Raw genomic sequence first — 23,737 nt, 5'->3', positions numbered from 1 at the left:
CAAGGGGAAGGCAGCCCATCACCACCAGAGCTGAGATGCTCTACTCCGTGTAGATGGTGTTTCTCCATCCAGCTCCTCTTGCCTTGCCGGAGGCTCCAGGACTCTTTCCACCCTCTGCCTCCGACAGCGCTGGGCACACCACAAGCCCTGACCACTCGTGTCAGAGCTCCAGAGCTGATAATAATAATAATAATAATAATAATAATAATTTAGTTCCTGATTCAGCCATGCTTGTAAGTGCACGTCTGACTCGGAGCACCCAATTAAAGTGAAGTGTGTGCTTCAGGACCTCGCTAAATGGGAACCTCAAAGCAGGATTTGAAAAAGCCCAGACGACATTAAAGTAGTCACAGCAAGCTCTTGGTTCGGGAGCGTTGTGATTAATGTCATTTGCTACCTCTTTTGGCTTAAAAGGCAAGGAGTGGTTAAAATAAAAGAAACCTCAAGTTGAAAGCATTGCAAAAAATCAATTAAAACCCATGTAGCTGCATTTTGACCTGGAGCAAAATCTCAGACATAACAGAGAAATTACATAGCCTTAAAGAGAAAGAAAGAAAGAGAAGGTTTTACGTGTGGTATTGCTGAGGTATTGCCCGAAGGCGTGCTGAGGTGGCTTCTCACCCGGTACCTGTGGAGACTGTAAACTCCCTGCCGGAGCAGGGGGGAGCGAGTAGGTGCCCCCCAGCCCTCGCCGTCTCTCCCAGGGCCTGTCTTGGGTCAGCGGTCAGGGCTTCAAAGCCTTCCCGGAGGACGATGTGCCGGGTGCTGGAGTAACTCCTCTGCTGGGATGAAGAGGTCCGCGCTTGTGCATCGCTCCGGTAGACCCTACCGAAATGGGCTACTCCGGCGGGTAGGGCTGCTGCGGCTCCTGGCTGGGATTTCCCGGCTGGAAACACCAATCGCTTTGGGATGCTCGGGCTGGAGGAACTCGCTGGTGGTGCGGCACCTGATGCGGGGCTCGGGGCTGGAGCTCCTCCATCCCTGCGGCTCCAGGCACCAGACAAGAGCTCACACCAATTTGCTCCTGGATAAAGTCCCCGGCAGCCCCGCACCGGTGGTCCTCGCCCCAAAGAGTAACCGGGGACACGCGTTAAGCAGAGTTCTTTCATTTGACCGCCACATTTGAAGGTGCGTCCTTTCCAGAAGCTCCAGGTCCACCCTCTGAAGTTAAATCTTCATCTCAACGAAACCAACGGTGAAACTCCCATCGATTCCCTCTGGCCTGCACTTATGCTCTTTGGGAGGAAGGCGGCAACCTTCGAGAAGAGCGACGCCGTTTGAAAGGCTTCTTCACGTGGGGAAACGGCTCTTGGTGCTCAGTCCCCCCAACCTGCGCAAACGCTCCAGCCCGGTGCTGGCTCTGCTGCGAGGATGTGCTCGGGGAGGAAGGCACCGAGCGCATTTTCACTGCATTTAATAAAAAAGCAGATTGAATAGTAGGTGTGAGGCGGGAGAAGGCACCCCTGAATGCTGTTAAATATCCACGCGCAGGCTTTGCTGTGCTCGGAGACTTTTTGGTGCAGTTTTGTGGGTTTTCTTCTGTTTCTTTTGCTTCCTCCCCCCCCCCCCCCCCTTGTCTTTTGTTTCAATTCCACTTCGGGAAGAGGGGGAGAGGACAAGAGGCAAATAAAAAAAAAAAAGGGGGAGGTGGGGGGGGAAGGAAGAAAAGGCTGAGGCCGTGACACGTTTTTCATTTTAAATAAATGACTGAAACAGAAGAAAGCCCTTTTTTTTTTTTTTTAAAACAGAAGAAAGGCTTGTCATTAAGAAAAATAATTACAACAACTTTCTCTGCCCGCTGCTGCCCCGAGGACAGCTCAGCCTCTTTCCCCGCAGTCCTGGGGAGCTCTCCCCTCCGTGGGCTTGCCCCGGGGGGGGGGGACGGACAGACGGACCGACCCTCAGAGCAGCCCCCAAGCCCAATTCCTCCCCGGGACCCGCACCCACGGCCGGGGAGCACCCCCGGCCCCCCGATACGGCACCGGGTCCGGTCCCCGGGAGCGGGCAGGCAGCGACGGCAGGGCTCCCCTCCTTCTTTTTTTTTTTTTTTTTTTTTTTTTTTTTTTTAATTTTCAGACGTTAAATTCTTTTGCAAACATTCATGCCTTAGGAAGGGCTGGAACAAAGCTCAGCTGCTCCAACCGGTCGGACAGGTAAGCAGACTTGTTGACACCGTTATGTTTGCAGCACGCATGCTCCTTCCCAAGTTTCCTGGTGCATTTTTCTATTCCACCTTATGAAACTTTCCTCTCTCTCTCCCCCCCCTCTCCCCACTCCTCCCAGCTTCTTCCCTTCCCCTCCCCTTCCCCTCCCCGCTCCTCGCTTGCTCTGCCCGGTGCGTGCGGTCCCGCTCCCCGCGGGCTGCGGCGGGCGGGCGGGGAGGGGGGGGGGGACACATACGGAACGACCTAAACCACCGCTCCTTTCTTTTCTTTCCCGTTCCATTCCGTGCCCAGCCGTGGGCCCCCCCCCTCCCCTTTTCCCCTTCTTGCCCTCGCCATGCCCAGAGCTTTTTTGGTAAAGCGTCGGAGCCCGCAGCCGGCGGTGCGGAGCTGGGATGGGTTACCCGACGAGGAGAGAGCCGACACCTACATCCCAGGTACGGCTCCCTGTTTTTTCCCGGTACCGCTTCCCACCGGGACGAAGGAAGGATCCCAGTCCTCGCTTCGGTCCCTGTGAGCTAGCGGAGGGGATTTTTGCCGGCCCAGGGTGGGGGGGGGGAAACCCCCGAGGGGGGCGGAGGGGTCGGGGAGGGCTGTTAAATGGGATGGGATGGGATGGGATGGGATGGGATGGGATGGGATGGGATGGGGGGGGAGGAAAGCGGGTGTCGGCCCCGCTGGGTGATGCAGCCCCCATGGCTGGCACCATCTCCCAATTCGGGGACCCCCCCTGGGCATGGGGGGGGGGGGGGGTTGTGTGTCCGCGTCCGTGTGTCCGGGAAGGTGGGAAACCTCTTTTGCATGAGAATGGTGGCGGGGGAGGAGAAGAAAGAACCTGGGGGGGGATGTACTCCTGGCCTCCCCCTTCCCTCCTCCTCCTCCTCCTCCTCCTCCTCCTCCTGCCCTTGCCCGGGGTATAACGGGAAGGCGGCGGAGCTGCCTTGTTTGAACTTTGGGACCGTTCGTGTTTGAGTTTCCGATTGCAGCGGGAGCCGCGGATCCTCCCCCCCCCCCGCGGCCCGCCCGCAGGTTAAACACCGGCGGCTCCCACCTCCCCCGGTCCCCCCCTTTTTTTTTTAATCACATCATCCCCCCCGCTCCCACCCCCAACACCCTCACCGACCCCCGGCTTCTCTCGCTGCAGGTGGGATCGGCTGCGTCCTGCTGGGCTACGAGGACAGCTGTAGCCTGGAGAGCAGCGGGAGCAGCGGGACCAGGGATGCGGAACCCAGCGATCCCCCGACACCCCAACCCGCTCCCGGAGAGATGGGAACGGCCGGGGGGATGCTGCTGGACCTGGCCGTCAAGCGTCCCACGGTCAGGTCGAAAATCAAGGTAACCGTCCGTGCCCTCCCCGCCCCACGCCATCTCTTCCCCGGTGATGGGGGTGACCCCGCTTCAAGGACGGGGACGCCGGGTGACAAGAGTCCCTTGGGCTCTCTCCGCTAGAGGTGATGGCACCCATCCCGCACCCCGAGACGGACGCCCGCGAAAGCGGCCGGCCGTAGGATGGCGGCGGCAGGGCGAACCTCGTAAGCGACGTACCGTAATCTTCCAGTGCCCTTTGCCTTCCCTTACCCCTGCCTGGGACATGCTGCCCCTGACCTGCTTGGCTCGGGTCCCGCAGGAGCTCTGAACCCAGCCAGGAAGGACCAGCCCTGGCAGCTAGAAGTCATGCCCCACCGGGCGTGGGTGGATCTCGTTCCTTAACGTGGGGCCTCCTTAAAAGGCCGCCTTCCAGGTTGTAGTTGAGCTTTCGCCAAGGGGGGGGGGGTGTGTGGTGAATCTTCCCGCTGCCCCCCCCCCTACCCTCTTGATGTATCAAGATAGCAGCTGGGAAAAGGTCTTCCTCCGAAGCTGTGAAAGACCTTGAGGTGGACCCACAGGTTTGGGTGAAACGAAGCAATTATCTGTCCATTAACTTTGCTGAAGAGCCTCTCCGCTGCATGGGCAGGAGCTCTGGCTGTCTGGCTGTCCCCCTGGCAGAGCCGGCAGAGCAGAGCGGTGATTTCCCTCCCGAGACCGAGAAGGCAAATCGCTGACGGGCTCCTCGTGGTACCCGAGACGGAGCTCCCGAAGCGCGGTGGTAATGCGGATGGGGTGGGAGGACCACGTCCATCTCTGAACACCCAGGGTTCCCCTCAGCAGAGGTGGAGCCAGGCCACCCCAGTGCTAAGAAGGAGATGTGTTTACCAGTGGCTAGTTAACACCTCGTTAAACCCTGGCTGTTGCTTTGCTGGATGGAGCTGTAAAAATTCCCACTGTCTCTGCTGGGATTGACAGCCTTTCGGCCACCATGTTATTAACCTCGTGATTAAGACTAGGTTTTCACCCTGCTTATATGCGGCCCCATGAGGTGGAGTGCTACCTGTTGCCCAACAGATACTTCCCAGCCAGTCCCCCCTCTAGTTTCACACCTCGTGGTTTCACAGCTGCCTTTTTTTTTAAATCTTTCACTATAATTTCAGGTAGCATTGCTTCGGTAGTAAGCGAAGGAGGAGGATCGGAGAAATAACTGGCTCTTCAGGAAAAAGAAAGCCCAAACGTATTCCTCTTTGTGAAGAGCTTGCCCCACTGCTGTTTGACTTTAACCTACTTTGTATAATTTAACCTGGGCTATTAGCGACTGTCACAGCGAAACCTCGTTTCGGCAGAGTTGGGTTTTCTCAGCGTGCCAGAGAAACTCCTCAAAAGCGCCATGAGAGCCGATGGATGTGTGCGCACGGTGCCGCCTGCTCCGCTGGCTTTCCCCCATCCCGAGCGGCTAGCAGCGAGCACGTCCGCTCCCCCACAAATAATTAAACTAATAGTGAAGTATTTACATCTGCCAGACGTTAAGCTTTCCTTCTCAGGAACGCTTTTCCCAAGAGCTGAATCATCAGTGTCTCCCTTAGTCAAGTTAGGTCATGGTGTTGGCACAATATTTTTGGTGTTAGGAGCAGGAATGAGGAGATTAACCCCTAATGACACTCTGCCGTTAATTAACGAGCCAGGGAGACCACCGGGGGGAGGAGATTAGTGCCATTGTTTCGGTCTCTGCTGAGTCAGCACAACGTGCCTTTGGTTTATCTCACCAAACCCACCTTTTTTTTTCCACCGCTGGCTGGTTTTCGAGGGACCCATAGCAGCCGGCAGGGTGATTGGCAAAGGCACCGCATGGGTCCGACTTTCTCGCGCCAGGGAGGGCTCCCGGCTCCATCCAGGAGCAAGCACACACGCAACCCCACGGAGAGGTGCTCATAGCCTGAGCCCGTGTGCTTATGGATGTAGCTGGACGAAGGTCCCTGCCTCTGGAAGGCATCCACCACACAGGCTTTGTTTGAATCCCTGAAGCCAAGCCGGCCAGCGTTGCATCAGTCCCAAGCTGTGCACATTAAGTCAGCCACTTACTTGATCGCAAGGGAAGCGTGAAGGTTCCACCCGGCAAGAATCTCCCAAATGCTTTCACTTTTCATTTTGAATTATGTCCCAAGAATTTTTTAACACCACAATAAGCCATCCCTCCTTATTTTGTTTGTTTTCTGTCGGTCTTTGTCATCTCGATGCCTGCTCACCCAGTCCTCTTCCATTCCTTAGTTCACCACCGGCACCTGTAACGACGCTATGGTGCATAGCTGCGAGCTGTGTGGCAAAGGCTTTCGCTTGCAGCGGATGCTCAACCGTCACATCAAGTGTCACAGCCAGGTGAAGAGACACTTGTGCACCTTCTGTGGAAAAGGCTTCAACGACACCTTTGATCTGAAAAGACATGTCCGGACCCATACCGGTGAGAACGCGATCCCCAGGGGCTTGTGGGCGGCTCTGGGTAGTGGGAGATTGCAGAAAGGGGTGAGATGGGACAAGGACAAGGAGAGGGTGAGGGTAACCCGGCAAGACAATAATACAAAACACAGGTAAATAATGTTTGCAAAAAATAGCGGGGATGCAGTGGAGGAAAGGGAAAGACCTGTGCGTGGACAGATGAAAGTCCTGGGACTAATGAAATCTGATGAGAACTAAGGAAATCTGTGTGAAGCAGTGTGGGTGCATGAGCCATCCAGATCCGGTGTAGACACAGCTGCGTGCTGCCGTGCCTGGGGCAGCGAGACCAGGATAACCCACCCGGGATAACCCACCTGGGATAACTCACTGCATGTTATTGCGAGTCCAGCGTGTACCGGTGAGCGGAGGCAGGCGGTGGATGAAAATGCTTTGCCCTCTAGAGGCAACGAGCAGCAGTTTCTTGGTTTTTAGCCGTTGCGAACCTTCCCCGCTGGCCGTCCCGCGGGATGGGGTTATGGCTGGACTTTGGCACTGTCTAGAGAAGCCGGAGTGTGGTTCATGCGGTGCCTCCAGCTTCTTTAGGGAAACTAGGCAACACACCTGACTTCTGCTAATCCTGTGTGCTGCATCCCTGCCTGCTTCGGGCTACCAGCTTCTCCAATCCCTTTTGGAGCCGTTTTGCTCTGCATGTCTGGCCGTCCAGGTCAGTTTGGCCACTGGCCTAACCCCTCTCTATTCACTCGCCGTACGGGCCACAGCATGGGTTGAAAAATCTCCTGAAAGCGGTTCCTGCTCTGGATTGGGGGGGTGGCAGGTAAAAAAGTTGCCTCGAATCTGGGCTAGTTCCCTCCTCCCTGCTTGCATCTACACCAGGCGTACAAGCACAACCGAGGGTGCTGTGATTTAAGCCCATGATGGCACTGGAAGCAAGAAAAACCATCCTTTTCCCTGCTCTGCTTGCTCTTGCTCCTGTATCGCTCCCCCGGGCTGGAGGGATGCACTTTCTGTGGCTGCTCTGCAGTGGGGTCGGTTCCCGAGCCCACCCCAAATAGCGGCGGTTATGTTTCTTTGAACGGGATCGGTTGCCTCAGATCCAGCTCGCTGGTCACAGAAGTGGTTATCCTAACCTGGAGCAGGGAGAAGGCCGCCTTTTTGTTTCTCTTTCTTAGCGGAATCGATGGCTTAAATACACATCAACCCCATCCTCGCCAAGCAAGATGATTTCTGGCAGGCCACGCTGGCTTTGCTCAGGAGGCTTGGACTTTGCACCGTCGGGCACCTGGAAGATGCATCCACCGCATCTCCCAGGCACGTTCCAACTTTTCCAGATCTGCGGTTACCTACGGGACCTGCCGATTATTTCGGCTTACTCTGCAATGCCCCTGTTTTGGCTTAGGCCCCATTAACCAGGCGAACTGCTAGAGGTGATGCAAGTATGTTGGTAAGCAGAAGCTGTTTCTTAGCAGTAGAGCTCACGAAAACAATGCCGCCCGTTTCGATGGGAAAGCGTTGGCCGGAGCCAACGTTTTGGGCTGGTTTGGTTTGTTTGTAAAGCTTTCATGTGGAAAGGAAAGCTGCTGGCTGCGAGCAGGGAGCTGCTGCTGGGGTATGGCCAAAGTGCGGAGTCGGTGCCTCTGAAAGAAGTGATTTTTCAACCTGCCTCCTCATCCTTTGAGATTCAGAAACTAAATCCAAGAGGGTCTCTGTTCAGAAGCTAAAAATATGTGTATGCTGTGGCAGATAGGGGTGAACTCGCTCTGCAGGAGTGGAGCCAATTTTGCAAAACTGGAAGGGAAGAAGGATCTTTGTACTGGACAGGAGTGAAAACCCACTGTCCTGGAAACATGAATCTTATGGTTAGATTGTCCCCAGATTTACTAGAAGAAATCTGGCATCACTATTTCTCCTCTCCAGTGTAAAGCCAGGATGAACACTCACATATACTGTATTTGGTGTCTTGAGTTCTGGAGGGGGACGACGGCTGGCTGCAGCAGCGGTACCAATGTTGTATTGGTGTGTATCTTTTCCAGGCTGAAATACGGCGCCTCTGAAAGCGGTGGCATCTTTTATGTCAAAGTTGATCGCTGTTCAGGAAAGCTGGGCTATATTTGAATGTTAAAAAGAAGACAAACGGGCTGGAAGCGGTAGTGTGGGCTTTATTTTGTAGCTACGGGTGCTCACCTACAAGTGCTTTACTGAATGTCGGTGTTTCAGTGGAAATTGTCGTGCAGCGTTTGTAAGCAGACTGTGCAACAGTAAGGTAGCGTCAGAAAGAGTGAAAGCCACACGTCCCAGTCTAGCTTCATGGCATAAGCAGACTTAAACATTAAAAAGTAACTAATATATACAGTAAAATAAATTTAAATGATTCCTAAGTAATGAAGAGGTTCTCGTGACCGTGATAGGCTGTGCCATCCTAGCACTATCCCTCTTGTGCTTGTATTCGTGTCTGTGCAGCACTGTTGGCAGCAGGAACCAAGGATGGTGAAGGTTTAAGTGGCCTTCAGAGGAGCATGAAACTGCACCCAAAATACTGTTTGTAAAGGATACACTTCTGTGTGTGAATTCTAATGAAGATTTGGAGTTTCTCTCCAATTGCAGTTCAATGTAACTGAAGCAGTCTCACAGCAGTAGGCGTGAGGAAACGCTAGTCTTGATAGTTTAAGCCAGTGCACTGGGATAACCTCCTTCTACAAGACTTGCAAAAACGCAGTCAAGATGCTGCTTATTGGTACGCGTAATTCGTTTGGATTTCTGGTAGAAAGATCAGCGACTGAGTGGTGAACTCAACACAATGTGATTACGAAGTTCCAACTGCCTGTATGGATGTGTGTGCTTTGCCTTTTTTTGCCTGGCTCACCATAGGTGCGATCTTCCACATGCTCACGTTTCACCCTTCATCGGGAAAAGAGAGGGGTTGAGGTAACTCCTTGCATCAGCTTTAAGACTGGTGTTTGCTTGAAAACTTACTGAGCTAGTCTAGTAAGTAAAATCACAACTGGTTTAGGTTTTTTTCAACCGTCGCTAAACCCTCAGCTATTTGCCATTCAAGTACTGGGGGGGTTTGTTGTTAAATCGGTGTTGATTGGTGCTAAAATGGATGTTTTTTACTGCTCAGTATTTTTTGTAATATTGGTTGTACTGAACAAAACTACTCAGGCATTCAAATCACAAGCCAGCCCCTTCTCCCTCCTCTGGAGACACACATACGTATTTCTTTCATCTTAATGCACTTCTCTTCTAGAACTTGAGCTTGTAATCTCAGTCATCAAATCTATATTCTACGAAAACGCTCTCACTCCTTTGAAGTACTGTGATTGCTGTATGTTCACGTTGGGCTGCCGTTCACTGAAGCCTCATTAAGCTTTGCTCGCTAAAAGAGAAAAATTAACATCTTACCGAGATACAAGATTTCATTCATTATAAAAGCCAAAATGAAAGGTTAGCTAAAACCGATGGTTTTATGTAATCAGAGGACTTCAAAAAGTCGGGACTCTAAAGGAATAAGTTTTAGAAGAGTTGATAACGGCTTCTTCTTTAGTACCAAAGTGCCGATGGGCACCTGTTAGCGTCTGCCTACGTCTTCTTGAAATGTTTCTAGGTTTTCTATGCCTAAATATATCAACCCATTCATGAAAATTTTATCCTGTAAGAAAGATGTTTTATTTAGACAGTTCCTCAGGCTAGTAGCTCCCTGCTGCTAGGTATTTGCTCCATAGCTGATATGCCAGAGCCTTGCTCTTAGCCTGTTCTTTAGTCAGCTGTAAGAAACATAAATCAGAATGGTAATTGCTGTCTTTTTTAATGTTGCAGGAATTCGTCCTTACAAATGTGAGGTTTGCAACAAAGCCTTCACCCAGCGCTGTTCCCTGGAGTCCCACCTTAAGAAGATTCATGGCGTGCAGCAGCAATACGCCTACAAACAGAGGCGAGATAAACTTTACGTGTGCGAAGACTGCGGCTACACAGGCCCCACGCAGGAGGACCTGTACCTGCACGTTAGTAACGTTCACCCCGGAAGCGCTTTCCTGAAAAAAACCTCAAAAAAACTTGCAGCGGTTTTGCAAAACAAACTGAGCCCTGTTCTGCAGAGGAACTCCAAAGATGACGACAAAGATGAGTAACACGGTGGATTACAGTGGTCTAAAGGAATGAAGTTTACATGTAGGACTATATATATATTATTTTTTTAAAACCAATTTTGACAGAAATCCCTGAAATGAAAGGGACGCTTTTGTTAATGGGACTCTCTTGATGTTGGTAGAACCTCAACTTGAAACAAATATTCCCATATACAATGCAAACATCAGGCATTTTTATCTGGCCCAAAAAAATGGAAAGCTTGGAAGAGGCTGTCACCTCTTGGATGGAATGTTTACTGAACTGACATTCAGGCAACCCGTTTTCTGTTTCAGCTCTACCACACGTCCAAGTGGCCACTGACAAATAAGTTCACCTTTCCTCAGTGTATTTTGTAAAGATAATAACCATTGCCTCCTGTACAAACTACTTTTGAGAGGTTTGGGCGAAAAGTGCCGTGTAAGAGCAGCTACTAGCACGTTGTTCTACGCAAAATGAATTAAAATGGTCTTAAGAACAGGACTACATTGTATCAGTAAATAAGTTAAAATGCACAGATAAGCTTTAACTCTGCCCCCCTGTGCAGTACACTCACAATTTATGGAAGCGTGATCCAAGGTGAGCTGAAACTTTTTTTAAAGGATGCAGAACTTTTTCCTCCCAAACTTTCTCTACTAGCAAATGACATTATTCCAGGGCAGACTTAAAGTCGTGTTTTAGGTACTTCAAACTGTGAACTTACTTTTATCATGTTTAGATTTAAGTGTAACCTTAACTCTGATGTTCCTGGAGTTGTCACGCTCGCTTTGGGGATTATTACCACAGCCTTCTAACATACATCAATATCAACCCAGAAACCCAAAGAAAACACTTCAGTGACTTGAAGCTATGTATTTTCTGTCATGATGAAATGCAATTTTGTGTGTATTTTATGGGGGGGCGTGTGTGTGTGTGTGTGTGTGTTCTTGGAGATTTTTTTCTTTTTAACCATCAAGTGCCTGCTCACTAATACAACGGAGCAGTGCAAGGCAGTGAAAAGGGAGACTTTGTCGCTGCCTCATGAGATCAGTGCAAAACTGTAGGCACAAATCTGGCCTCTCATCTGTAACCAGTCAGTTTAGAAAGCTCCTAGTGAGAGTGATGCCACAAGGGAAGGAGGTAGCGATGATGATGAGGGACTGGTACTACACCTCTGTGCTTTTGGACTTACCCTACAGTCCTGCTCCAGCTCCTGTTGACCCAGGACAACCAAGAAGGTAGCCTACAGGGACTATCAAGTGTGAATTTAGAGATTTAAAAAATCAGAGGAGAGGGATGCCCACATAACTCATGTTGCTGAAAGCACCTGACAATTTAAGACTCTTCAGAAACTGCTGCAGCCTTTACTGGGCACTTGGGCGTCTGTATTAGGAGCGACAGGGTGGGGTGGTAACTTCCTCAGCAACCACAAAGTACTCTGGTCCAAGCGCATGTTATTCTGTCTCTTAACTTAATGGACACAGCTGCCAAACAGGTTTTACATCAATTAAAATGCATAATAACAATTAATGGATTTCATTTGTAAATTCCAAAAATTCATTCTGTGCTCAAAATTACATTCGGGGAGGATGTGCTGTATTCTACGTACATTGAAACAACAGCTGAAAAGTAACCCACCTAAAACACAGAGTCATAGCCAGGACCTTCATAGTCGTTACTACTAAAATGAGATTCTGAGCATCTCTGCAAGAATTGTAAAAATCTTCTCAATTTGCCTCAGTTTTGTACAGGCATCTGCTTGGGTTTTTGTGGGGAAAAGCTTCTAGGGGTTCTAAAGCATTTCTAATGATATTAATACCTTATTCAGCACAACTGTTGGTGCTTGGGACCTTCAAAACAAGGATAATAAAGTGATGCTACTGTGTAAAGAACAAACTTGTCATCCTATGTAACGGGAAAGTTTGCAGAATACTTTACTTTTGAATAGTATAAATGGAAGGTTGCCCACACCGAGCACAGCTTGCATGCTTGTGAATACATTGACAAAATTCCCTGGCTAAGAAAAGTGTTAACAGCTGGTTCAGCCAATTGTGCTGGCAACACTCCCCTGTAGCCCGCTCAGCGAGGTCTCAGTCATGAAACTTAACAGTTGAGTTCAGCTCCTAGGTGGGACTGTTCAGTACAGTCCATCTGAGCAAAGTGACTCACGTTCACCTAACTGCAAAGGATTTGTGTGCTTAGCTCTGCTGAAACCTCAGCCCTTATACTGGAGCAGTGGAGGTGCAGCTGAAAACCTCCTTATCTAGCTGGAGACACATTTTGTGTCTCTATGCGTTGTTTGTGTCTGTATGTCTGGCTGGTTTTTCTGCAGAGGACAGATAGTGCCTGTAGCAGATGCCTTGGGCACATCAATTTAACAGTCTGGCAAGTTAGTTTAAAGTGGTCACAAAGCGGGTTTGACTTTGCATGACACTGGCGACAGCCATCTGCCAGTTCTGTTATGGGACAAAACTAGCACTAGCTTGTGCCTCCCAAGGAAGCCAGACTTTCAAGTCCTAGACATGAGTAACTTCCACCGCTGCTGTCTTTGAAGGCTGTCTGCCTTCTCCTGGCTCTCTGATGGTACAGACTCATCCGAGACTTAAAGATAGGTTTACAAACTGACCTTGCCAGTGAAGCTGGCAGCATTCCTCAGACACAAGGCTTTTGTTAAACAAATGGACACAGATGAAGCCAACCGGTGCCCACATTGCCCAGGCTCCAGACTTGTCCTTATTTACTAGGAGGCAGGACGAGGCTGAAATCTTACATGGTTCAGACATCTAGTGGCTGTATGATGCACTGATGAAGGCAGCAATCGCTCCCAAACATTGCCCAACTGTTCCGCACGCTCTTGATTTATCCCATCCCAATCAACACAGGGAATTCGGCACGTTTTATCACCTCATGCTTCTGCCCAGAGCATCTTACCTCTTGCTTATACCCACCCTCATTGTATCCACAGAGCTATCTTTCACAGAAAATCGACTGTGTTCAGTGACGTTGAACCACCCACTTGCTAAAATTCTGTGATGTGGGAAGATACTTGTAAAACGGGTAGAACTTCTGAGCACTCATGCAGCGTCGTCGTGGTTAGTCATCTCTGAACCCAGTTTCTCAGTCTCCATGGTTTGTCTTTTTAGATAGAAATCTAATTAAGCACAGAGTAATCAAAACATCACCAGACTAGGTTTAAATAAGCAAGTACCACTATAACTAAGTTTCATTGCACAGGTTTCCACAGTTCAGTACTCTGGAGGAGCAGAAGATTAAGCGCTACAGAGGTTTAAGTTTCTTCAGCAGTAAGCCCGCCCACTGTTTTTTTTTTAGGTACAGTTCTGGCTGACTTTCTTGAAGCTTATGGGTTGGTTGTATTTTTATTTGTAATCTGCAGTGGTATTACGAAAACTCATACATACAATTCAGAGAAAACAAAGAACGAGGAAAAAAGCTTTCCAGGTGTGCAACACCAAGCAATACTGCCTGACATCAGCAAGGCTTATTCTATGTCTTATAGACTTGATTTTACAAAACAAGCTTCAAAAGTAACTTCTGGTTTAGAACAATTATTCACAAACTCATTTAAAAAAAACAAAACAAAACCCACAAAAAACCAACCCCCCAAAAAACAATCGGTGGCTCTTCATTCCTCAGAAGGCTCAGCTTCGAAGTGACAAGCCTGCTTTTATAAGGAAACTTACTCGCACTGGCAAACGCTATAACTTGACACTGGAGATCATACCACATGGGTAGGCTCGTCGTCAGCTTGGACCCACAGCGAAGTCAGGAGAACTCAAGACAGTTGCAGATTTGGCCTGCACAGAACCTCACAACCTAAGGTACAAAGCCCATTTACACTCTCTCAGTCTTTATGTGGGCCACACAGCCTGTTAAGAAACCTGCAGGAGGAGCCACTACAAGTAGTCAAACTTCCTACCTTTCAGAACACTTGCTGAAAATTTCTAAAGGTATCGGTTATAATTCTGTCCCTCTGTTCCTAAGCCACTTCTATTAAGTGATAACTTTGCCTTAATATTTTAAATTAGTGCTTATGAGAACTTTGGTTATAATTCTTAGTGCAGTTTTTCCAGTTGTTGCTGTAAGAAAAACCACAAATAGTAACAGGCCTGTTAATAGATACCTCTGAGATGAGCAAGAACTAAGCTGACTGAAATCCAGCCTACTATATTCATTTGTTTATTGTTTGCATTTCTCTCAGCTCAGACAATCCAGATGTCGTTTTGCTTTAGTTCACCAACTTCATTTTCAAAGCCTCAGTTCTGCAACACTTTTTTTTTTCTCAAAAATGACAAAAGAAGGATGATTTGATTTGAACTGTTTAACTTGACAATAGAAACTTTCCTATCAACCTCAGGTTGTATAAACTGTGTGGGGAAAAACTGAGACTAAGTAAGTTGACTTTGTCCTGGTCCACTTAAGTCACCTACAACATAAGTAAATACACATTCCCCATTCCAAACGTCCTCGCTTTTTTTTTTTTTTTTTTTTTTTTTTTTTTTTGGGGGGGGTGGGGTGGGGCAGGGAGAACCCTGATATTAAGAAATTAGCCAAAGTTACTCAAAAAAGAACGTGTATTAAAATGGCAGAATTAAACAAAGGATTCTTGCTTCAGGTCTGTGCTTAGACCACTTGCCTCTGCATAGCTTAGTTCAGGTCAGTTTTTGTCCATGTACTCTTCAAGGCGCAAAAGCCACTTATTCCAGTACTGTGAGCACAGATCAGGATCCATGAAATGCGGATGCGCAGGGGAGCCGTTCTTATAGGCAACCACAATGAGTCCACAACTAACCTACAGTTAAAAACAGAAGGCTGTCAGAAATTCAACATTAATATGCAACTTCAATCAGCAGTTCTAAAAACTAAACCTCACTGCAAAATGTCATCTTAACATATAAGTATCTTAAATAAGAAATGGGGGGAAAAAAAGAGCAGTAATTCACCATAAAATACTTGAAAACTAACATTCAAATGCTCCAAAGACTCAGTCAGAGTCCAAAGCTCTGACTGACTTTGGTGAAAACCAGAGGACTCAAACTCTGAGTATCAGAGTGACAGGGTCTATTTAAACCTTGCAGATGCTGGTAAAGTTCCCAGTGACTGATGAGGTTTTGCCTGGGGTCATATAACCAGACTGATGCCATTCTCCAGCATCAGTCTGAACAGAAATGGTTATTTAGGTGTGTTGACATCTTTCATACTTGACAAACATCTAATCCAAATTCAAAACAGCCACCGGCATGAAGAGAAAGCGGTGGGTGACAGGAGGCTAATAGCAGAATTCTAGAATTACTGCCTATATTTCACTCTGTAAGGATCATGCCTGTTAAGTGCTTGTGTTTACTGACCTCTATAATATTCTGGAAAGTCCTTTGCACAACCTATGAATTACTCTGCTCTCTTCTGCTTTATATTTTCCCCCTTCAATGATTTGCATTGAAATAACAAACCTGCAGACCAAGCAGGCCTGGCTAGAATTGCCTTTGGAGTTTTTACAACACACTGCTTTCCTCTGAGGAAACACTATGCAGTTTCCAAACACTCCAAGTAAATCACTTAGTCCCTCATTTGCTAGTGGGATATAGCAACACATGATGCAAGCAATGCCCTCCCACCCCATTTCCCTGTTTGCAGGCTCTCTTGCTTTACTTCTCCTCCCCCTTCTTACTCTTGACACAAGCAAAAACCACACAGAACAAAGCACTGCAGACGCCAAGTCACTGCCAGTTCACCTGACCTCCTAAGACACTGAGCATCCCTCGGTCCCACTGAGCAGTTCCTTAAAACCACTGAAAATATACTGCTGACAGGCAAAGGCAGCAGGATTAGCAAGAGTACTGGAGTTATTTCACAGTACATCAGCTTATCCTGATCTAAGACTGGGCTGCTTTGTTACAAATCCTACCGACAGTTCCATGATGGACAGTGGGTGCTAAAGGCAGTAGGTGGGGAGAAATGAAAATAACATGGATGCTGCTGCTTGTCTTGGCAAGCAGCAGGCCTACTGACCTGGAAGTCATAATTGGCATCATGATTTATGGCTCCAATATATGCTGCAACCTGTAATGGGTTGTCAAAAGTATTCTTCAGAGATGGCTTTGGTTTCTCTGAAGTTTTCCAGTCAATCACACACAACTGGCCTCTGCAGAAGAGAACAAGATAGGACAATGTTTTAAACTTAAGTTTAGTCATAAGTAAGAAGTAAGGGATGAGACAGCAAAGAAAGTCATATCACTCTCTGCCCGTTTCACCCTGATGTCATGTTGCTCACTATTATGTTTAAGCATGTCTTTTCCACATTGGTAGCTTAGATCTCAAAAATCAAGACTTACTAATATATATGCTGCAGTTCCTGGCAACTGCTGAGGATCACTTAACCCTGCCTCACTCATACCCTGCCCTAGTAAGGAATTCTCCACAAGAAACAACAGCACTTCTGTCATCAGGTTCATCCAGGGGAGTGCATCCATTTCGCCGCTCTGAGAGATGTGTCCAGCTTCCCCCCAACACCTCACCAACACACCTGCTCCAGCCTGGGGCACAGCCTCCCATGTGCCACAGAGCACCATGCAACACTGGCATTATCAGGTTTCTTAGAGTACCAGTACCTCACCGATACTTAGCCACGCAGTCTACCAGGCCCAGATACTGAAGAGTCTCATGCTGAACTGCACTTTCCAGAGCTTTCACTTCGCTGATATCTTTTAAGACATGCTGCACACTTGATAAGTAGCCGGAAATAGCAACATCTTCTCTCTGCTCCTTAGTTGCCATCTCTTCAGACAGGAATATAGATTCCAAAGCTGCATGAAAGAGCTCTCCTTGGAGGAAAAGGTCTAAGAAAAATGTGAAAAACCCCCACATTTTAGACACTACTCATAATACCCGATGGACTTATATTCTAGATATTGCACAACATAGCTCTTAAACCAGTCCTGGTTTTGTACTGAAAGCTTGAAGATGCGGGGAACAGAAGGGAATGAAACAGAAAAATAAAACATCACCAGTGAAATTAGAGTATCTCTTACATTAATGCTTACTGTACTTTTTTGGTCTTGCTAATTACTCAGAAACAAAATATGTTTTTTAATTTATTCTTTATTCAAAGGCATTTGCAAATTTCTATGAATTAAAAATATTATTCTAGGCTGCTTCTGCTGCATTTGCTTCTTCTGCTGTATTGGTTCATTTGAATGGAACTAATCTCCTCCTGAAATGGGTGGGCATAGTTCCAGGAGTAAGGGCTTATCTCAGAAATGATTCCAGGAAAGATAAATTTTAAACAGTTATGTAAGGTTTGTTATGCCACCTTATTCACTGAAGTGCTTAGTAACTCAAAAAGCATAAACACAGGATACTCAGTTTTAAAAAGCATAATAATTTATGTAAGCAGCGCTCGGGTATTTATCAACCTCGCTACAAGAGGCTACCTACTATTGCCCAGGTCCTGCCAGACGCCCTTCAGTCCTACAGCTTGGAGGAAGCCATCTCTGTAGGTCTTACAAAACGAAAACCTCTAAATGCATGGCAATTTCATAGAAGAGGCTACATATACTGGATAAACTAAATAGTTACTGAAGAACTGCAACATAAACATTCCATCTCGTTACAAAGTAGCTTTGTATCTGCAAACAGGCTCAATAACATCAGCTGGAAAACATCTATTTGTAAATAGATACTAGCAAATGGAAAAATAAAGGAGAGGCAGGTAGGGTACAGGAAATAACGTCTACAGTCTAATTCTCATGTCCCACACATTTCTAAATCCATTTTAATGATTTTATTTAAAGAACAATGATCAGTGTTTAGATTCATTGGTAACAGGTGTACTCATAATATGCTCTCTCCCCTTGAAATGGAAACAACTCGATGGATTTCCAAAACACTTGAAGGGCCAGAGACTGCACCTATGCAAGCACATCCCAGCCAGCTATCCAGACTATTGCTTCTACTTTGTAATCACACTGTGTTTACTTACTTTTAGTATACTCTGCAAAACCATCTTTTCCAAGTTCCAGTATCATTTTCTGCTTCCACCTTTCCAGATAAAAGGCTTGCTGCGGAGAAATAGTCTGTTGAAGAATGCGGGTAACACTGGGCATTTTCGTTTTTTGCAAAGCGATTTTCATGGGGAGGTTTGAATCACTGTTGAGAAGGGGAATTCTCTTGTTGGGGTTTATTAAAGGAACGCAGTTCTTGGGAGTTTTTGTTCCAGCTTTAACTGGAGGTCTCTGTTTATCCGGTGGCCCATATAACAAATTGTCTTCTTCAAGTATTGTCTCTGGTGTTTGGGCGCTGGTTTTGTAAGATGTAACAGAGTAGACCAAGTTCTTGTATTTTTCTTGGTCAACTTGTTCATAACTGTTCGTTTTTTTCTTCTTACTACAGAGACACGCAGAGGTAGCCAGACACATATATGGGAATTGCTTTTGGCAAAAAGGTATTTGAAAAAGCATTTCCAGTTTCCCCGGTTTCCTGGACAGTAGCTGTAGGAATTTCATTCTGACAAGAAGCATTTGTGAGCAGTTAGAGTTTTCTTTCTTCTATTAGGAACAGTCTGTAGGTTACCATATCTTCCTCCTGTGGGAAAAGAAATTTGTGATTTCCAGAGTCATAAAACTCCACCACCAACCTATTTTTGCCCTTTGCCAAATAAAGAACTGCTATGGTCATAGAGCGTCTTCATATACTTTATGCCACCAAAATTCCTTTAGATAAATAATACAGTAAGAGAAAGAACCAATAAGCAATGGAAAGAGGAAACGATCCCAAAAAGAACCAGTGCTGCCCTGCAAAATCTCAAACAGGGCAAACACATAAAGATGTTGCAAGTAGCAAAAGCTGCAGCAGAGGATGCTCTTACAGCAACAGTATCAGAAGTGTCATGAAAGTAGACACAAAAAACTGATCTGCAACAAACAAGCCCCCAAAAGATGGAGGGGGAAATAATAATTAAAGAAAAAGGCTACGCAGAAGAGAATGAAGCAAATCCATTGTTGTTAGGTATTAAAAACATGCAAGTTTATAGTGGATGCCCAACTTAAGGGGACTGTGGGGACAAAGTGCCTTTTGGAGAATAAAAACATGTTTTTCTTTTATATACCTAGAAGAAAGCAGAAAGCAGCAGTATATGCATTCTGAAATTGGGAGACACGAGACTGGGAAAGCCAAAGAGAAACCAGCTGTACTGCAAGTATCTGCAGATTCAAATAAATCTTTTAAAGATCAGAGTAAAACATACAAGTACTTTTTCTAAACATAGTTTCAAACATAGTTGTGTTCTAAGACACTTAGGAAGTTCAAAAGCAAAAACAGTATACCAGAAACATTGTTCACAGCATAGCTTTCAAAACTGCATTGTAACTGCAGCGCTAAGTCCTAGGAAAGTTAACGCACATGGATAAAATGTAAATACTTGAATAGTGGCATTTAAATCAACACTAAATACTTGCAGAATTGAGGCCCTATTCTCCTACTGAGACCATTACAAAGTTCCCTTCCATCCACTGCAAACAAAGAATACAGACAATGCACATTGCCAACTAACATCAGCATTTTGCTCCTGACAATACTTTAACATCACTCTTTTCCTTCCCCACACTTCTTACACAGCACTTCATACACTGTCCAAGCCGTAGGCCCCACAGAAAACAAAAACAGTAGGAGGAGTTATTTTGTATGGACAGATCCTGCACTCATGCAGAACTGCAGTGACACCAACGTGTGGGTGCAGGCATCTGTCACACAGAACAGTTTGCAAAAATGGGGCTGTATCAGCTACAGCTGATTAGATCAAGGCATCCTGTAACAACAGGCTGAGACCTTGGACTTGAGTTCCATGAATACTGTTCTTCATCTGTGAAGGACAAAACCATCCAGATGTAGAAGTTTAATCAGGAGTAGGCAGATACACTGCTTTTTTCTTTACTGGCTTTACATTTTCATGCTGACTTTGTATGGTTTGGGCAAATAATAACTGTTCTGTAACCTAATGGCATGTAACCCAACACCAAATTAATCTGTCAAAACCAAATCTGAACCAGGAAAACACAATCAGGTTGGACCAGAACTGTGTGTCATGTAGCAGTGGCATTTCTGACCCAGTACCAGGTGCCCTACAGCCAGATTTGCCATACTGTTGTTAGATGGTGTCACTCAGTCTTTAGTAAGAGTTCCCTACAATTACAATGCATATCAATCAAAATAGTTAATGATTTAAAAACTGCTTCATTGTCCATAAGAGAGTAACAGAGGAAAATAATGAAAGTACCAACTGGTTAATTCTGCTACTGACTTTTTACCTTACAAGGGAAACCTTACCATTTAAGATACTTTGAATGCGTCACTTCCCTTTTTTTAATCATTACATTATACTTAATATCAAAGCAAATCTGAATCTGCTTTCCTTATCCAGCAGAACTAGGGCTAGGTGGAGATGCACGTGTTTTCTCATTTTCCAGTATTCAACAGCAAGAATGGACATGACCCTTTGCGCGTTCCCTGACCTTCAGATTCCTGTCAAAACTACTCTCCTGCCTGCACATGAGAAAAGCGCAGTCACATACATTACGAAAGGACAAACCAGACAATTTCAACAATTTTATCGCCACAAAAGCATCCAAGTTTTGCCAAAAAATAGAACAACCTGCTTTAGACAGGTTATACAGCAGCAAGAAATTGGACTGTCTATGTTCTGTAACTTAAGTTCTGCCCTGCTTCATTTCATGGACATGTGAGGAAGTTTTACAAATTTAGGTGAAACATAACCAAATTTATGCCAGGATTTACAGCAACTCATTCTTCTCAGAAGACTATCACAGTTTTTAGTAGATTTTTCGGTGTTGGAATGGGATCAGTTATCTGACAGAATCTGCCCCTTGCTGAAAAGGAAATAATGAACAATGCTAGCACATTACAACAGGTGTCAGTTTGCTGTGGAAGGTAACAACAGTAAAAGCAGCAAAGGGATACGTAAAAGTCAGGCTTTAATATGATAAGCAAATTGCTTCACCGTATTTTTTCATCATGAAAAGCAGTGCAGAAAAATTAATCTCTCCTCTCTTGGGGTTTACCTCTAAATAGAGCTGCTGAAGCTGTGATTTAAAAACAAAACAGGAAAAAAAATACTCTTATTCCAGTGTAATAGTATCCAAGCTTGTAGTTTCTCAGGCTATTGTTTGATGACCACTAATATGCTTACCCAAGTGTATTAATCAGAACAGAATAAATGCTGGGTCAATGACTGTGTGTTTGTGACATTAGCCAGAGCACAAAGAAAAAGTTTATTCTAGCCTTATGTCAGCTGCAGGAATCAAGATGATACCTGATTCAGCATAAAGTTCACTTGTAGTAAGCTGCCCCCTCAACGTTTTTTAAGGAATGAATTTATACCAGATCAGTGTTTTGAATCACAGGGCTATTAAAATATGCAATATTATGAGCCCTAAAGCTAATTTACTATAACACTAATGCAGTGTTTCAGTAACATCTAGTATGAATTTTAAATTTAACAGCCTATATCATTCTGGAGTAATATCTGTGGAAATGTTTGTGCACACTATGAACTGAACCACCAGGAAAGGGAGAGTTTATCAGCTGCTGTGCTGTTCCACAAAAGGAAAGAGGTTTTAGGACTGCTAAGAACTAAAGAACGCTTGTGTCTAGCGGAATAAATCAGTGGCATTTGCATGCAGATAACTTACGTTTATAAGAAAGAAACGGAGTTAGAGTGGTCTGGATCTACTCTCGTATATAAAGAACAGAATTTAATTGATATTTCTCTCTGGGGAAGCATCTCCCTTCTCTCTGAAATGGTTTGTGTTCGAAGACTGGTGGAACTGCTTCAAGTATTGTACGATGAGCCACACTGGTGAGCTGAACACAAATAAAATAACCTGGGAAAAAACAAAACAAAGAAGAAGGAGGACTTCTCTTAAGTTTCCAAAGCTAGTTGGCTTTGCAGCTCCAACAACAACTGCACTAACACAACTGAGGAAGTTTTTCCAGGATAGGAATTAGTGGCCTAAGTGAGGGAAACAAAAAGGGTTACTTAAGAAAAATCCATAAAAACCTTCCTCCAACTATGATTTCAGACAATAATCAGTATAGCTTTTTCTCCACAGTCACCTATCAAACAAACAAAAGCACTAGTTTACTTCCGAGATAATAAGAAAGAGCACTATTAAACACAGTTACAGATCTGTTGCCCTGTGTCCCTAATTTGAGGGGAGCAAATCCGCTGATGAAGGTATAATTTTAAGTTAATGTCACAGGCTTTTCTCTGGGAAGAAGTATTACTATTTGATGTAGAAAGGCAACAATAACCTATCTTCTTGGTTGGAATGACCGCTTTCTCTTTTCTCTGGGTACAGTTTAATAATGCAGGGCTTTGACAGCTATATCACTTTTAGGACTTTGCACACTTGCCCATTCCCTGCCCTCAACCTCTATTCCTTGGCTCCCTGCAGTTTGTAAGCTACATCATCGAACCTATACAGGTCAAAAATACAGCCCTCTCTTTTGGGAAGTTAAGAGCATAGGGAGAAAAAGGATATTTAAATTTAGCAACCCAGTTTAAAGCACAAGCCCACAGAGCTACACTGGACCAACGGGACAACAAGCTTCAGCACTGGGAAGTTAATTAGTGGGAAACAGGGTTGTAACACAGTCTCAGCGTTTTTAGCAAAGCAATCATGAAAGAGCTGACCCAATACTGGTGACCAGCAAGTCCCCTCCAGCAGACAGACAATCTTTCTGCATAGGCACCAGGTGCCTGAAAATCCCAGATAGCGCTAGATAGCCTATGCTTCCCTCTCGCTCCCTCAGACATAAGCCATTCTGGACAAGAAGCCCTGCTCCATGCCGGCGTGCCCCACTGCCTCCGCGGCCATGCCCACCCAGCCCTGGGCAGCCCCGCCATGAGGTTACCCGGGAGCAGGGGGTGGGCACACGTTTGCCAAGCGTGCGGTTGGGGTGCAGGGGTAGGCCACGGGAGGAGGGAGCTGCAGGCCCAGCAGCCAGGGCAGGCTTCAGCTCTCCCTCAGCTAACCCAGGCCTGGCAGAGCGGCCAGAGTTGAGGGAGCGCCCTTTCACCTCACCACCACACCCATCAGCGGCCGAACAGCCCCAGTCCGCCTTCTCCTCCCCGCGCTGCAGGTGCCCACCGAACCGGCCCCAGCTCCCTCACGAACATCGATCCCCGGAGAGGGGAAACCCACGGCGACCGTTAGTTACCTCAGGGCCGCGCTTCCCGCCACCGCCACGGCCACCAGTGCGCAGGCGCGCTCCGCCCGCCGCCGCCGCCGAAGCGCTCAGTGCGCAGGCGCGCCCCCCGCGGCCTCCTGGGATTTGTCGTTCCGCCCCGCCGCTCGCCCTGGCCCCGCCCCCGCGCTGGGGCCGCCGAGAGCGGTGATGAGGGGGGCGTGCCTTCTCTCTTCCGCTCTTCTTGAGCGTTCTTTGAAAACCTCTAAAGAGAATAACCCAAATCTTTAAAAGTAAGAGAAAAAAGGAAAAAAAAAAACCCCAAACGGTCGCACCAGTACGCCGCCATCTTGGATGAAGGCAAGCAGCACCCTGCCCTCACCCAAGATGGCCGCCGCCCTGAGGGGGCGGGAGCCGGGCCCGCGCGGGGGCCGCCGGGACGGTGGGGGTGTGTCGCCGGCGGCGTGAGGCGGCCGCGGCTCCGCCCCGGGTTATAT

At 46.8% G+C, this 23,737-nt stretch overlaps 2 protein-coding genes across 7 annotated transcripts; one reads left to right on the top strand and one right to left on the bottom strand.

Annotated features, from left to right (window-relative positions):
• The first annotated feature begins 2,400 nt into the window (after positions 1-2,400).
• OVOL2 (ovo like zinc finger 2) lies at positions 2,401-11,902 on the top strand. Its single transcript, XM_075042407.1, has 4 exons — positions 2,401-2,599; positions 3,307-3,497; positions 5,739-5,928; positions 9,738-11,902. The coding sequence occupies exons 1-4, from the start codon at positions 2,500-2,502 to the stop codon at positions 10,046-10,048; spliced, it is 792 nt and encodes a 263-aa protein (XP_074898508.1). The 5' UTR covers positions 2,401-2,499; the 3' UTR covers positions 10,049-11,902.
• Positions 8,765-23,408, bottom strand: MGME1 (mitochondrial genome maintenance exonuclease 1). 6 transcript variants are annotated; one of them, XR_012652440.1, is made up of 7 exons: positions 23,274-23,408; positions 21,743-21,934; positions 18,019-18,620; positions 16,654-16,876; positions 16,050-16,182; positions 12,971-14,832; positions 8,767-9,297 (listed from the first exon to the last, which is right to left on the bottom strand). XR_012652440.1 is itself a non-coding variant. In XM_075042406.1 (6 exons), the coding sequence occupies exons 3-6, from the start codon at positions 18,554-18,556 to the stop codon at positions 14,698-14,700; spliced, it is 1,029 nt and encodes a 342-aa protein (XP_074898507.1). In that variant the 5' UTR covers positions 18,557-18,620; positions 21,743-21,934; positions 23,274-23,408; the 3' UTR covers positions 12,620-14,697. The 6 variants fall into 6 exon arrangements, 1 of the variants encoding a protein (XP_074898507.1); XR_012652443.1 differs by lacking the exon at positions 23,274-23,408 and adding an exon at positions 23,204-23,222; XR_012652442.1 differs by lacking the exon at positions 23,274-23,408 and adding an exon at positions 23,138-23,156.
• Between the last annotated feature and the right edge of the window lie 329 nt (positions 23,409-23,737).

Source organism: Buteo buteo, chromosome 12, assembly GCF_964188355.1.
Source record: "Buteo buteo chromosome 12, bButBut1.hap1.1, whole genome shotgun sequence".
Lineage (NCBI taxonomy): Eukaryota > Metazoa > Chordata > Aves > Accipitriformes > Accipitridae > Buteo > Buteo buteo.
Note: the sequence above shows the minus strand (reverse complement) of the source record. Positions and strands in the feature narration are given on the sequence as shown.